The 15,874-nt window shown below is 41.3% G+C and overlaps 1 protein-coding gene across 4 annotated transcripts; it reads left to right on the forward strand.

Moving 5' to 3' along the window:
• The first annotated feature begins 517 nt into the window (after nucleotides 1-517).
• Nucleotides 518-13,379, forward strand: zgc:110045 (uncharacterized protein LOC664755 homolog). 4 transcript variants are annotated; one of them, XM_063491887.1, is made up of 14 exons: nucleotides 518-822; nucleotides 2,120-2,160; nucleotides 5,117-5,225; nucleotides 5,368-5,391; nucleotides 5,512-5,544; nucleotides 5,652-5,768; nucleotides 5,919-6,050; nucleotides 6,506-6,634; nucleotides 7,272-7,361; nucleotides 7,930-7,971; nucleotides 8,385-8,460; nucleotides 9,347-9,399; nucleotides 11,559-11,728; nucleotides 12,976-13,379. In XM_063491887.1, the coding sequence occupies exons 3-14, from the start codon at nucleotides 5,148-5,150 to the stop codon at nucleotides 13,010-13,012; spliced, it is 981 nt and encodes a 326-aa protein (XP_063347957.1). In that variant the 5' UTR covers nucleotides 518-822; nucleotides 2,120-2,160; nucleotides 5,117-5,147; the 3' UTR covers nucleotides 13,013-13,379. The 4 variants fall into 4 exon arrangements, with proteins under 4 accessions (XP_063347957.1, XP_063347954.1, XP_063347953.1 ...); XM_063491883.1 differs by having other exon boundaries at nucleotides 577-822; nucleotides 12,067-13,379; XM_063491884.1 differs by lacking the exon at nucleotides 2,120-2,160 and having other exon boundaries at nucleotides 575-822; nucleotides 12,067-13,379.
• The last annotated feature ends 2,495 nt before the right edge of the window (nucleotides 13,380-15,874 follow it).

Here is a 15,874-nt window from a genome sequence, read left to right on the forward strand (position 1 = left end):
TTCCTTCACAATTTTGGGGCTCAGCTGAATACATTTTTTCTGTGCAGAAGGGCTGTATTGTATCCAGTATGGCCTCATTACAAGGGCAGAAGGGCTTGTTGTGGGGGAGGGCAGAGGCCGTATGAAGGGGGGTTGGGGGGTGGGCAAAGCCCCCCACGAAGACATTGTGCTTAACATCACTAAATACCTCAAACGCCACATTGTCCTTTCCAGCCCTCAATTAGTCAAGTTCCTTGTAAGAAAGCACAGATTTCTTACAAGGAGATTTATTTTTAGAGAAAATCCTGCCCTGTGCTGGCAGGAAGCTCTCAGAAAATCTAATGAAAAACACAGCAGTCATGCAGATTCATTAGACACGAACCAACATTGGTTAACAAAGCTTCTCTTCACCATCTCACCGTGCTTTTTTGATGACTGCAAAAGGCTAGACCTTCCCGGGTCTTTTTGTTGTGGTGTAACTGTAGCTGGTTCTATCTTTGCTGGACACTGTCCAGCCGGAGAGCCTCTTTGCCCTGCCCTTAGGCCTCTTCAGCTAGTGGAACTCCATGCGGAGGAACGCCTCTTTGGTGACTGTGACAGGGAGAATTAGGCAAGAGATGCGGGTTCACTTGCCCTGCGTAGGGGCTTATCTTGGGCTAAGCTGAGGGACTAATAGCAAAGCCAGCCTCCGCTCCAGCCGGTCTGAGGGCACAGGGAGCCATCTGTCCACTCTGTGGATAACTGACAACAAAGGGTCATACGTTGAGCACGGACTACAAACTAAAGCGCCATTCTTTTTGAATACCAGAAATAAGAGCACGGAACCAGTATTTTGTATATAAGGTCAGTACTTTAAACCACTCATTCTTGATGCATTACAGGCCTCGCACTGGGCTTCAAATGCAAGCTGGTGATTGTTCACTGAAGAGAATTTGTTGGGAACATTGTTGCATACTACAGTAACCTTGGGGTTTAGCCAGAAAGAAAGCTGAAGTTGTTGGTTGTGGACTTTTAATGGAAGCTGAATAATGAGAGGCTTTGTTTTAATGCACTACTCCTGACTCCCATTAGGTTGAGATAATTTCAGCTGCTTGTTTTTCCTGTACTCTGTGCTGTGCTGTAAATGCATTTTGTTGCACCGTTCCCCTAAGAGATAGTTTGGGCTTGAATTAATTAACACATTAAGCCAGACATGCGATGAATCTCCAATACTGGAGGCTTTGTGTTGATGGAGGAATGCCACACTGAGAGGACTCACACTTATATTCTGATATGTGGTGGCTCACAAAATAGCTATAAATAGCCATTGCTCAAGATTTTTAAGAAGCAAATGCTGTTGGCTTGTTGTGATAAGCAAGATAAGTAATTTGAAACATTGTCTTTTAAGAGCATTGCTCCTAAACTGGAGAACAATTGCAAGTGATAATCTCCTGAAATGCTGTAATTTTATCAGTACTGTTTCAGTTTCAAAATGTTCCATCATTCTTCGTCTTAGCCTCCAAATTTGAATATATTTTCATACGAAATCCTTCAAGTAATCCACTTAGACATTGTTCTCCATTTCCCCTGAGGGATAATACCCTGTTTTTTATTGTCTGAAGCACACTTCTGTCTGCCTGTTCCCGGAGCTGAGTTCCTGTAGATTATCTGTTTTATCATGTATACTCTGTGGGTGCTGTTGTGCACCAGCGTTTTGTTCGGGAAGTCTTGAGTGGGTGCCTGCGTGCTAGAGGTGACAGAAATAGGTCAAAAGGGTCTTAGCATTAGCTAAACAAATCCCGGCCTATAGGATTAGACAGAGATGTTTCGCTTTATTCGATGTATTCACAGGAACTTTATAATGATGCACAGAGGAGAGAATAGCTGCGCTTCTTGTTAGCAGAAAGACACCCTCCACTTATTCAAGATATTGGTTGGATTAAGGCCTTTAGCCCAGTCTGGTATTGTCAACACTGGAATGTGCTAGAACAATACCATATTGTAAGCTTCTCGCTGCTGCTGGAAAACCCCGTTTTTGTTTGCTTGTCATCACACTTATATTACCAACATTTTAACTGGATAGCTCCTGAATGAATTTTGTTGTTAGTGCTAGCATGTCTTAATCAAACCCACACAATCACGCTGTTCTTCTTTTTTCTAGGTGTGAAATGGCGGCACAGAGTACTGTATTTATTGGTTTGTGTGAGTATAAAAGCTGGGATCTATGGGAAGGTCATAAAAATGACACTTTTTGTGAAACACTTGGCATTGAAGGGTTATCCATCTGTACATATGTATGAGGCTACAGCCTGTTAGCTTAGACTGTTTCAGTCCAAAGGTCACTAAATCCTTGACTGGGTTCAACAGCTCCTGGAGAGCTCCACTGTTTGCCTGCCAAATGGCTGAACCAATAAAGGAGGCAGGCAGATAAACCATAGTGTATTGTTTTTGTGATTCATTCTTTTATTGATTAAACAAAGATGCAGAATTGTGTCTTCATGCTAAACTAAGCTGACTGACTAGAACCCTACTTCATAAAGACAAAAGAATAGTGTCAATCTTCTCATCCCAGGGGCGTAATTTCCAGGGGGGTTAGAGGGGTTATGACCCCCCCCCCCAATAATGAGACCCTACCAATATAACTCCCCAATAAAATTATGAATTATTTTACATAAATAGGCTGTTAATTTCTTTACTCATTTCAAGTATTACCAGCAAAATAGTTGCATGTTTAAACATCTGGGAATTTACCCAGATTTATTTATTTATTTGGACAGAGATCTTGACCCCCCTGATGTTCAGCACAACGTTACGCCGATGTCTCATCCAACTCTTTATTAAAATGTTAACAGGTGTACAATACTAAACAAAAGTCCTGATTAACCCCTCATTTCTGTATATTTTTATATCAAAATGGAAAACGGATGCAGTGATTTAGCTAAACGATACATGGAAATACAGTAGACAAAGCAAACCTGACCACCTTTATTCTTCAACACAGCCTGAACTCTTTTAGACAAGCTTTCTTGTAATTTTTCCAAGTAGTCTTCAGCAATACTTCTCCTCTATTCAAAGCTCTCATTTAGATGTTGGCTGGCTTTTGTTCTTTTCTCTGTCGAGATGATCCCACACTGCTTCAATAACGTTGATGACCAGGCTATGGGGAGACCAATACATGACTGATAGTGTTCCACTGTGTTTTTACTGCATTGGCAGTGTTTTTTTGGGATCATTATCATGCTTAAAAATGATATTGCTGCCCATCTGACGCATGGTGGATGGAAATCTGACAGTACTTTTCTGGATTCATAATTCCACCAGTTTTGACAACATCTCCAACACCACTGGCTAAAAAATACAGCCCCAAACAATGACAGAGCACCCACTATGTTTTACAGATGGCTGTAGACACTCATTGTTGTACCTCTGTCTGTGATGTACGTCTTCCTCATTTCATAAGACCTGATACTATTGACTTTTTGTATAGTTCTTAAGTAATTTGGCCTCAGCCTTTTCTCCCTGTTTACTTTCCTTAAGAACGGCTTCTTCACAGCCACCTGTCCACTAAAAACATTTTTTTGACAAAGTCTTTTTATTATATTTTGGTATATGTGTATTATATTTGATGTTTTCTCATACATAACAACATATAATATGGAGTATATGAATGAAAATAAGAGAACAACTAATTGTGAAAAACTAGCTTTTGAATGAGAAGCAGCCAGTACTTTAAAACACCTTTAGAAATCCTGGAGAACTATTGGTCAAACTCAATAAGTAAAGTTTGGCTCCTTGGATGCAAAATATAAAGAAATGAGAGATGGTTGTCATTAGGCATACTGTTAAAATGTTAGAGTATGATTGACTTTAACTGCGGAATAACTGGGAGCACTTCATGCATGCTTGCCAACAGCAAGCCACTATAGCCAGTATATTCTTGCTTTTTCTGATGTGACCAAGATTTCAGCTAAAGCAAATCTATCATTTGCAAAAAGGTTTTAGATAATGTCTCACATGTGAGTGATTACTAAGTTAGTCCACAATCACATCAATCTCTTGTTAAATTACCTTTTTTTCCTCCATTTAGATTATCTTGTTTATTAGCTACAAACTCTCCGTCGTGCCCAGCGTTAAAAGTAAATAGAAAAATCACTTCTCAGCAGAACCATGATGATCTAATGAACACTGCGACCTTGGTGCTTTATAGACTTGAAGTCGTCTCTCTGTCTGTTATGGTGCAATAAGCTGGCCGTCCTTCACTGCATCGAGACATTCTTTATTTGTTCTACAAATACAAAGAATTGGATACGCGGCCACAGCAGAGTCGACATTGCGTGGTGTCAGTGTGATATTAAGAGACACGTCTCTCCCTCTCTGTCTCTTTCTCACACACACAGACACACACATCAATTGATCCTCAGGCCTCCCCAGCACAAGTAGCTTCCTTTATATCTTATCTTCTCCAAGAGAGTCACACAACTTGTATTTAGCTGGAACTAAAGACAAAGTCCCATGTGAAGATTGCACGTAGCGATAGGCTTATCTTCCCCCGCTCACAACTACATGATCAGAAGACAAGCAACAATGGTCCATAACTCTTCAGAGAGCATCATTTAACTTAAAAATCCCCCAAAAGTGTACGTGGCTCCGTATAGCAGCATAAAAGTGAGTGTTCCATCTTTGGAGAATTTTCCACTTACTCAACGTTTATCCTAGTTAAGGTAATAATCCATAACAATTTCAGATAGAGGTCTACTTCATCTGTTCCACAGATGGATTCCACAGTGGTAATGCAGCTTACACCCACTTCATGAAAGCTTTTAACATTTATTTTGCCAGAAAGGTCTTTCCAACTGAATCTTGTTGAGGAAAAGAAATGATGCATATTTCAGGCCGCTCTTGGAATTTAGCTGTAAACAGAAGAACAGGGTAGTTAGCACGAGTAGTGGGGATAACCCAAAAATCTCAGGTTCGCCGGAAATTCAGAATAAAAAGATAAAAAGCAGCAGTGCCCGATGGAGGCCTGAATGAGACCCTGTACATAAATAGTCAAATGTTACAGCAGTAATGTTCACTTCAGTCTGCGTGCATTCAGTTTACATGTTATTTCCTGAACTACCTGAAATACGGAGCGCTGATAATTTCTCGATCCTTGCAGAGTGTTTTACTTTACGTCTGGGAAAACGAGAATGTCTGACAAGGAAGAAATGGCTTCAGATGGGAGTTTGAACGTTACACTGACGCTGAGGCTGCTGATGCACGGAAAGGTAATGGACATTTGTAAATAGTTCAAATCATTCAGTGCGTTTTTGTTGTAATAGCCTAACGGTCTCGTAATAGCTTTTAAAATGTTTACATCCCGCTGAAAAACTGTTGAGAGAAGTCACGCTGTTATCTTTTCATCCGCAGGAAGTTGGCAGCATAATTGGGAAGGTAGATTTATTTTACAATCCATCACCATTTATTGATTTTTGGCTGTTTTATTTCTGTTTGTCTTGTTATATTCCTCTTATAAATCCAATCGAACCGAGTTGTTTTCCTGCCTGATTTCAGAAAGGAGAAACAGTCAAGAAAATGAGGGAGGAGGTGAGTGTTTGCTTTGACATCTGTAATGTGAAAGGGCGTATAATTTCACGTTGTCAGGGAGATCGAATCAAATCACAGCTGGAATAACTGCGGGGCTTTGCTTCCAGAGTGGCGCTCGCATCAACATATCAGAGGGCTCGTCCCCTGAGAGGATAGTCACCATCACAGGACCTACAGAGGGCATCTTTAGAGCCTTTTCCATGATTGCGCAAAAGTTTGAAGAGGTACGCCCAAAAGCATGAAAGACACTGGCTGCACCTTTTCTCCAGTCTTGCATCACAACACGCGCACACACACAAAAAGACTTGTCAAATAACGCTGATGTTCCGTACAGTCGTCACTGAAAAACAACATATTTTGGAAATCTCCCTCAGGATATTACCGCAGCAATGACAAACAGCAACGTGACAAGCAAGCCACCTGTGACACTTCGCCTGGTTTTCCCGGGGAGCCAGTGTGGCTCACTGATTGGCAAAGGAGGCTCAAAGATCAAAGAAATCCGAGAGGTATGAGTCGTTTTCTTTCTTTTTTTTCATTTTGCAGCAGGAAGTTGTTTTTTTGCACCCAAACAAGCACAGAAAACAGTCTCCCTGGCGCTCTGACACCCTGAGTATCAAACACTCAAGTCAAAATCTTCTTGTTTTTCTCTGCCTTAAACTACATGAAGCTATGTGTATGTTTTCTGGAGGGGTGGCGGGGAGGGGGGTGGGTGAAAATCCCATTGATTATGCCTGTGAGGATGAGCAGGGCCTGAATACTCATTCTGAATGGACAATATTTGTGTGCGCCTCTTCAAATATTGGAGCGCACATTGCTATTTGGCTTGCAGCTGCTCCCTGCATGTCAAAATGTGTTCAGGATAATTTGTGGGGTGCTCGAAACGGCATTTCAATCTGGGTGATGGCGTGCTCTTTTCAGCAATAAATAGCTTTTGTATTTTCTGTTGTCTGGTGATGTTAAGACCACAGGCGCTCAGGTTCAGGTGGCAGGAGACATGCTGCCGGACTCCACAGAGAGGGCTGTCACAATCTCCGGCACTCCACAGGCCATCACTCAGTGTGTAAGACACATCTGCTCTGTGATGCTGGAGGTAAGCGCTGTCAGCCAGCAGATGATCTTCACGTTCAGCGGCTCTATTTAGAAGTCAAGTATGTCACATTTATTTAGAGAGCAGAGGAAGGTAGTAAATTCAGGATGTCTTCAAAGCTAAAGCCCAGATAATTTATATTGATAGTTCTTAACCTTGTCTGTCTGATGTACCCAGACGTGTATTATATAACAAACATATAAAACTGGATATTGATGCAGTACTTTTTCCATATCGTTAAAATGTCAGTGTTTAAATTCACACTGTACTGTCAAAGCCTCTTCACGTTTTTAGACCCCATTTTAAACTTTTCTCACACTGTCCATCGCAGCACATGCTCTTAATGTATTCTGAGGAGCTTTGAGTTTGGATTTTGGGTTTAGTATCCACTTGACCTCTTTCTATTTTGATCAAAAACTTGCCAATTCCCCATTTTCAGCTGTGCTCCCAGTTGTATCGCAGTTTTCTTTGGTCCGATCTTTTATGTTACTTTCTCTGCAGATGAATGGGATATAAAAAGATTCAGGCAGCGCTATAAAGGAGGATATAAAACGCATCAATGCCAGCGAGAGTTCTTTTTCTCAGCTGCGCCAGTGTATAAATTTTTCTCCCTTTTTGGTTTGCACGACTGTGTCTCCAGTCTCCACCGAAAGGCGCAACTATTCCCTACCGTCCCAAGGTCGTACCTGCTGGAACCCATGCAGTATTAGCACCACAGCACTCTGCACAAGTAAGTAGCCATAGGGGAGTTGTTTAGCTCTGAATTTAGCTGATTTAAAGACACGCAGCAGTTGAGTGGACTTATTATTTTGTGTGATTTCAAAATTTCACTGATCATCAGGGGGTGTTTCTACTACTAAACGGGCAAAACAGTGTAATTATACATCATTAGCTGATCATATTTACATGCATTTAGACGAACATTTAGGAATAACTTGCTTTTACATGAATAATTCACATGTTTACATGTTGTGTCTAAGGCTGATGTTTTCCACGAGCTGCCCAGGCGCTGTCCTGAATTTGGCAGAGTCTGCTTTGACCTATCAGACATCTGTTTATGTTATTGGATTTCCAGCTAATGGTCGGAGAAGGGGGGTGTAAAAAAAAGCAGATGACATTTAGATGAAATTCCGTCAGATCTATAAACATTAGAGCCATGGAAAAGGGGAAAGAATGGATTTTCACTGCAGTGACTTTGCTCTTGATGCTCTGTGACAAATTCATTTTCCAAGTAACACGTTATAACATGTCTGCACCACCCGCTTACATAACCGTATCTCATCTGTTCTTCCTTCCAGGCCTTTGCAATTCCAGGGCAGTATGCTTTTGCACATCAAGATGTAAGTATGTTCATTTGAGTGACTGACATCAGTCCTAATGACCTACTCCTGCCCACTCCTTCCAAGCCACCGATGCGCCCTCTGTGTACCCTACTCTGCGAAGATCAAATTTCAGTAACCCTGATCTGTTGACTTTACTAACACTAACCCACGGTAGCAGCATGCACTGATTGAAATGGAAATGAAAATTTGAAGAGTTCATGATCACTTGTAGCTTTGTAGCCTGAGATGTGACTGTATTTTCAGATGACTGCTATGAGAAGTCAGCATGCTTTCTGAGGAAAATGAATCTCTTGATACTGACACCATGTGTGATGTTTGTGAACTTCAGATTGGCTCTGTTTTGTAGTTGTCAGCTCCTCTGAAATAATCCAGTTTGATTGGTTAGCTCTAACTTCCTTCCTACCCTGCAGTTGACCAAGCTTCACCAGTTGGCTATGCAGCATATCCCCCTCCCTTCCCTTGGGCAGAGCAACCCTACCTTCCCTGGTACGTACCCACGGCTCCCCAGGGAAGTCCATCTATCCCTCTCTCATCACTCCTCTTCGACTCACACCATCAAAACACTGCTGTCACTTCAGTGAGGATCAAGGATTTCTTTGAGAGTAGACGGTGGCTTTGCAGTGATGTGCATGCATCTGCATTTCATCAATTTTCACAAGAAAGTAAGATGAAAAACAAAACAGGAATAATCAACACAATTGTAGGTTTTTAAGGTTAAGCCACCAAGCTTTCTTTTTTTTTACCTTGAAAGTTAGTCACTGAAATATTTATCACTGAAAAGAATATGCGACAGACTGAAGCAGACAGAATGATATATAAGCTAAAAAAGGAAGAAAAAAACAGCAGCTTTCTCTGACAGGGAAATGTGAAAAATGTCAAAAATATTTACAGTTTAGTAAATATTTAACTATTTCTCACCATTTCTCCCATCAAACCCAAATTTCAGCCCCATTTGCCCAGTTTCCCTCTCCAAAGAAAAACCAAACAAAAACAAATCCTAAGTTTTTGACCCCATCCTCCACCTTTTGCAACATTTCTCCTCCAAATCTAACACTGTCTTGGCCAGACCATCCCTGACCTCAACCACCCCACGTACTCATATATTCCGTCACAACTAACTCAGCACAATACAATACAATATTTTGATTAAATAGCAAGTATTAGTGTGGTAGTCATAGTCAAGCAGCATGTATGTATTATGTATATATGTATTGTCTTTTTAGAATGATTATTTTGCCCTATGCTATTTTCTGCTTCTTAATTTAGCAGTGTAACAGTGATAAACTAGACAAAGTAGGGCAACTTGTCGTGCTATGAAAGTGGAAGCCATTAGTGCCAAACTGTTGGTAGCGCTCCTTGTCCTACTTTGCAGGATTGGATGCATCTGCCCCCACAAGTTCACAAGAGCTGGCAATACCTAATGATGTAAGTGTTACATTGTTTGTGTTCTCCCGGCACTAAAACCTGTACTGATAATCTCCATGCATTTGGCTTCATTAAAACTTTCTAGGAGGACAGCTATAATGAGGAATTGTTTGGACACAAATGTTTCACCTACTTAGCTGCGGAAATTAAATAGTCCTTGCTTTTGGCTGACATAGATTATTGCAAAAGGAATCCACAACAGATTTATTGAAAAGATGTCTGCGGACCGCTGTTAGAGGACTGTTAACTGTGCTGCTTCAGACACAGACAGTCCTGGTTTCATCTGTACTGAATCATGTCAGAACTTGATGTTGTCGGAAACATCTTTTTGGCAAATGCACTTTTTTTGCTGAGACTTGGATGAGTAAGACTGACTCTCAGGTGTGTAAACATAAAAACAAAGCCAGCAGCCTGTTAGCTAAGCTTACCATGGAGGCAGGGAAAGGGGGAGAAATACCCAGCTTTGGTCTGTGAATTCTGAATTTTAATGTTGTATCTTGTTAGTTTAATAATGACTGAACCAAACTGTAAAATCAACAAGTTGTAATATTTAATGGGTGTCTATTTCTTGGGCAAAAGAAGTGTCTTTCTTGAGTATTGAGGGAAAATAATGAAGACTCCAGGAAGTCACTGTACCATCCAGTTTCTTACATATCCAGTTCAGAGTTGCAGAGATCTGCAGCTTATCCCAGGTGTCATAGGACGAGAGGCAGGGTACACCCTGGACACGTCACCAGACAAACCATTCACAGCCAACTCAGAATCTCCAATTAACCAAAACCCACACGTGTTTTTAGACTATGGGAGGAAGCAGGAGTACCCCAAGAGAACCTACACAAGTGCAGGGAGAACGTAAAAACTCCAAACAGAGAGGCCCAGCCCTGATTTGAACTCAGGACCTTTTTACCAAGACGCAAGGGTGCTAACAAACGTAGCACTACGCTGTCCAAACAAGCAACATAATTAACAAGAACCACCCTGAGAGCACAAACCTCCTGTCAAGGAATCTCATTTTAATGGACTTTTAATGGACCTCTACTGTATTTTGTGCAAGAAGTTAGTAGCGCAGTAAAAATAACACATTTTGGTGTCAATAGGCAGATCTAAAATGTAAAAGTGAGGTCAGAGGTCAGTTATCACTTTGACCTTCAGATCAATCTTTTAACCTTGAAGAAGAGGTCAGAGGTCAAAATCTTAATTTTTTTACACACCATACTTGTAAGAATCCCAGTTTTTAAGTCAAAATTCTTTTCAATTTCTGACCAATAAATCATTAAGTTGACCTTGAAGACCTTGGTAGGTGTAAGCCAAATTTTAATGGATTGTTAACATGACCTTGCTCTGCTCCCCTGCAAAGTTTTATCAGAATTCATTCAAACCTTTTTTGAGCTGATGTGTTTACAGAAAGAATGACACACGCACTCAAACGCTACCAAAAACATAACCTCCTCGGCGGAGGTAATTACTGAGCTTTAGAGGTGGATTTTGCTGACTTCACACTGTAGGAATATTAAGGTGTCAGAGTTTCACGGCACTACTTAGTGACCAAAATAATTCACAACGTTATTGCTGCGTTTACAGAAGAGTATAATGAAGTCACTCAGAGTAGACAGACAAGCTATCTACTCTGAGTGACTTCTTTTTTCTATTACATAGCAGGTGGGAACCAGTGATAAGGTGCAATAGCCACTTATTCTATTGCACTGTCTCCCAGATAATAATGGCTGCTGCTGAATTATTTACCATATGTATATTAACATGTTATCATATCATTTTTTTTTATAATTTCTTGTTTATCATCAACACTACTACTTCTACTGCAGAAAGAGCCAAGATAGACGCTCCTTCTGTTTCTAATATATCATCCTGCCTTCTCATTTAACTCTCAGCGAGACAAAAAATAAACATATTTGCCAAAATACCAATCAGTTTGCAGAAAATAAAAGCCAGTGCTTTAGTGGTGATAAATTATGTATCATCTGTTTTATCTGATGGGCATATTGGACCGTGGATATGTTTTCTGTTGTCACAATAATAAAGAGAAATGTGGTTTCCCTCTACAGAAAACGGCCACGGCGGTTGCTCCCAGGTTCTTTTGTAAAATCTAATTCCTGCATTCCTGTTTTGTTATTCGCATGTTTCTCATCTCCACCTCCCAGTTCATTGGCTGCATAATTGGAAGACAGGGTAGCAAGATCAATGAGATTCGCCAGGTCTCTGGAGCTCACATCAAAATTGCCAGCGCCACTGATGGCTCAGCCATGCGCCAAGTCACGATCACAGGTTCACCAGCCAGCATCAGTGTGGCCCAGTACCTCATCAATGCCAGGTAAGACATTACGCAGGACAGCCACGTCCAGCAGGGCATCACTCGCAGCCTGATGATAAGACAGCCAAACACTGAGCTATTATATTGGGACAGAGATATTGTGCTCAGGGTGAGGCTGGATTTGTTCCAACTCACTGCTCCGTTCTCTTGACTGCATTAAAATCCTTATTGTCTCTGCTTTTTAACACATTCCTTCTTTGATTCTTTTGTTTTCTCCTTTCTCACCTCCCTTCTCCTTTGTCTCTCCCCCCCATCCTCTCCCCGTTTTTCTTTCTCCATTTTTCTCCTCTTAACCCTTCACCATCTCCAACTACCCCTCCAATCGTCACGGCCTGCAGCTTAGAGATGGCTAAATACACAATGCAGGCCGCTTCCTCTGCGACCCCAGTTGACCTGAACATGAGCTTCTCACAGTCTGCTTCCACTGCCTCCACTTCTGCAACCTCTATGGCCGTCCTGGCGGCCACCACCCCAGCCCCCACCACAATTAACGTCCACTCTCCCTCCACCTTACCAGCCATCCAAAACCCACACTACGCCGTCCCCGTTTCCAGCCTGCTTGGCATGAAAACGCTCCCCGTGCTGGCCGTCCACCCAGCAGCCGCTTCCAGCCTAACGCAGGGTTTATCCCCTTACACCGCAAAAATGCCAACCTCCGGCGTCAAAAAGTCAGAGCGGCAGAAGTTTGCTCCTTATTGACACCTGCTTTTGAGCCCAGGCATCGTAGCCGACCGATAGGACCTAATTAAAAAGGATGGCAAGTATATAGGCCTAAAATCGGCTTACACCAGTGTGTAAGTTTTCCCCGTGTAACATTTGTTTCCCATAAATCAGGATGACATTAGACAGAGGCAGAAAGGCTGGCAGTATCAAAACATGTTCTCGTTAATTAAATGAGGCAGTAGAGGTGCATATTAAGTCAGTATTATCTCATGGACATGTATAACAATTAATGTGGGTAACTCAGGCTTGTATTCATAAAAAAGCTATTTTTCAAATGGATTTGTGTTCCAGAGCTTTATATGAAGACTTATCCCGATGCAATTATTGACTTAGTTTTCTGTCCGTGTGACTAGTTTTTCCTAGAAAATGTCAACTAGCAATAAAAGATGTGGTGCTTTTGTTGGCAGCAGGCTGTTAAACTTTTGGTTTTTCACTGTAGAAGTCAGCGTGTTAAGTGTTTTTTTTTTTTTAACAAGGATTGTTCCACTCTTCTGTCATATTCCCCTCCCTCTCTTTCACTATAGGCTCTCATCAGTGCTAACAGGCTTGGGTGTTCTGTAGTAGCGTTGCACTGTTGCAGTTCTGATGGGATTATCTTAAAGCCACATTGGATTCTAGTGGATTTCACCCTACACAGTAATCATGTAAAGCAGGGACTGGCCTGACTAACTCTCACTCGCTCGTATCGTACGCTGGCTTGTTTCTTGTTTATTCTCCAGCCTCGGCGAGTGGGGGAAGACTTCGACTTGCTGCATCCGAAACGGGGCGCTGATCAGTTATTTTAATAAATGTTTTATTCATGTGTTCCTGGTGTGGCAACCCCCCCCACCCCCACCCCACCGCCACCCTCCAAAAAATACCAGAATGCAGATTTATTATATTTGTTGATGAAATGACTTTGAAATAAATGGGACTTTTTACGAATGCAGATTGGTTGCTTTTGTTCTAATTTTGTCGGTGGTGAAAGAATTCCATGTTTTTGCTGATTTCTCCGAGTCATAAATATAAACCTGGACTCTTGAGGATTTCTCCCTTGTTTACTCGTGGCTTTAAGCTGTAATTGTATATACCACACATACCCACTTAGCTGAAATTATGGATAATATCACAGAGTGTTGAAGCTATTTTGTTGAATATACACTGTTTAGGATTCGTGTTTTTTATTCCCTTTGTAGAAATTAGGGATTCTGAAGCCTTCTGGTGTGATTCAGTTTTCTACACTTGGAAACAAACCTCATAAACAAAGTGATATTAATAAAGTCGTAGTCAGCTTGCTTTAGCAGAGATCAACTTTTATTCTTTATTTTTATCCCCCAAACACTGAATTTGCTTCCACAGACTGTACATGTAAAACATTCAACAGCTGAAGTATAGGAAAAATAGAGGGAGTCTATTAGCAGGACACAGCCACATAGAGACTAGCAGGAGTGCGAAGACAACTCTGCACAAACTACTCCATAGTATTAAGGATGCAGTTTGTTTGTGGCAGAGGGCATGCAGCTCCTGCCCAAACAAACTTTTCTACCTGCACTCTCCTGAAAGAAAACAGAAGCGAAGCTGAACCTCACAGTAAATATTCAACACATGCTGTGGCAAAATTCTCATGGGTGCCAAAAAAAAGAACAAGTTAACCTCCAGTCGTCCGCTCAACCGTGCTGCTAGTGGGCAGGTGGGGGTACAGTGCAGTCACTCCTTGTTTCTCCGTGTCCCTGCCGGCTTGTCCCTCTTTACCCTCGCCCCTTGGCGAATCTGACTTTGCTCCCTTTTCAGCGTAAAAACCCAGGAGGAGGAGGAGGGGAGCACTTCTGTTCCGCCTGATCCGTAGCAAGCCACGAGGGCCATTTCCACAGCAGGGCTCCAAATGCTGAAGTGGAGATAATCAATAGTTAATGGGGGCAGAAATGTAATGACAGTGAAGGATGACATTTCAACCTGGGGGAAGGTGTATGTGCACTGAACGCTGCTGCATGTATGTTGATGTGTGCCCAGGGCAGTCATGAGTTCACAGCCAGCTTCTAATGTTATATTAATGATTTCCTTTTTCAACCTGACACAGGCAGGAGTGAGCGGGCCATTGCTGGAGCTTGCTGCCATAATGCAGTTTTGAAAAAAAAAAAGCTATTTAGAGGTAAATAAGAAAATAAATAATTTTTTAAAGGTGTATAGGCACTTTAAAGTTTGTGGCAAATTGGAAGGCAGGGCTGTCGCTCAGGCCCTGATGAAAAACAGCTGCAATACTTTGCAGACTTGCATGTCTGTGGTGCAGATTGGGATTTCTTTTTTTAAACTTCCATCACACACAATAAGTCTGTATGCTAGACTTTTTATTATGAAGCTTCACATTTATAATCCTTAAAGTGAGGCTTTATTCCAGAGTATAAGCAGTAAATATACAACCAATAGTCTGCTATTATAAATAATATCCCTTAGATTTATATTTCTGAAGCTTTGCTTTATCTTAAAGTTTGTTTGTTTTATCCATATAATGAATAATTTTTTAGAGACCTGAACAGCATATAGTGTGCTGCTGTTGTTTTACCAACTGCATTTCTAGGATAATTTCTTTGTGTGCTCTGGTAGTGCTACCAGTGATGGAGAAGGTAAAAGTACCAAAACGGCTTCATAAAAGGGAACAGAAATCCTACAAATTCACTTTAAAAGTAAAATTAAAAAAGTATCTTCAATAATCTGAAGTCTAAATGTGCATGCAGCTACTATATAGGTAGACTGTATGTGTATTTACATATAATGTAGCTGGGCAAAGTGGAGCTAATGTGGAAGAACATCAGTTATGGCTGCATCAGGTCAAACTGTCACTCTGCTCAGCTTTGTTCTGTGACCACATAGTTGCTAAGCTAATGGCATTTCCTTTCTAACAGCACCAGCTAAGATAATACACCTGCTGGATATTGTGCTGTGAACAGGTTATCATCGTGGTGTTAGATTTTTTTTTTCTCAGCTGCTGTGCCCAGGAATTTATCTTTTACTCACAGCTGTCAGGTAAATGCAGTGAAGTATGAAGCATGCTATCTCCTTGGACTGCAAGAAAAAAAAGTTTTAGGCATGAAAATGAAAATAAAACAGGCTAAAACTGACAGCGTGGCGACTTATTGGCGACATTGTGCTGCTAGTTATCTAAACTCACCTCCCACTGGCAACAATAAATAATGACTAACTAATGTGAAATAATGTCTTAAACCATTTAAGACCTTTTTGGTAATGAAACAGGCAAATGGACAATAAAACGGGATCTCTATGGATTACATGACTATGTGACACTGATGAACAGCGGGCTGTTGAGGGGATGCAATTCACAGCTTCAGTTAAGATAAATCAGGTAAGAGGAGGAATCTTGGCCACACACACACACACACACACACACACACACACACACACACACACACACAAAACATCTTTATGCAA

The sequence above is a fragment of the Pelmatolapia mariae genome, linkage group LG13, assembly GCF_036321145.2.
Source record: "Pelmatolapia mariae isolate MD_Pm_ZW linkage group LG13, Pm_UMD_F_2, whole genome shotgun sequence".
In the NCBI taxonomy this organism is placed as follows: Eukaryota; Metazoa; Chordata; class Actinopteri; order Cichliformes; family Cichlidae; genus Pelmatolapia; species Pelmatolapia mariae.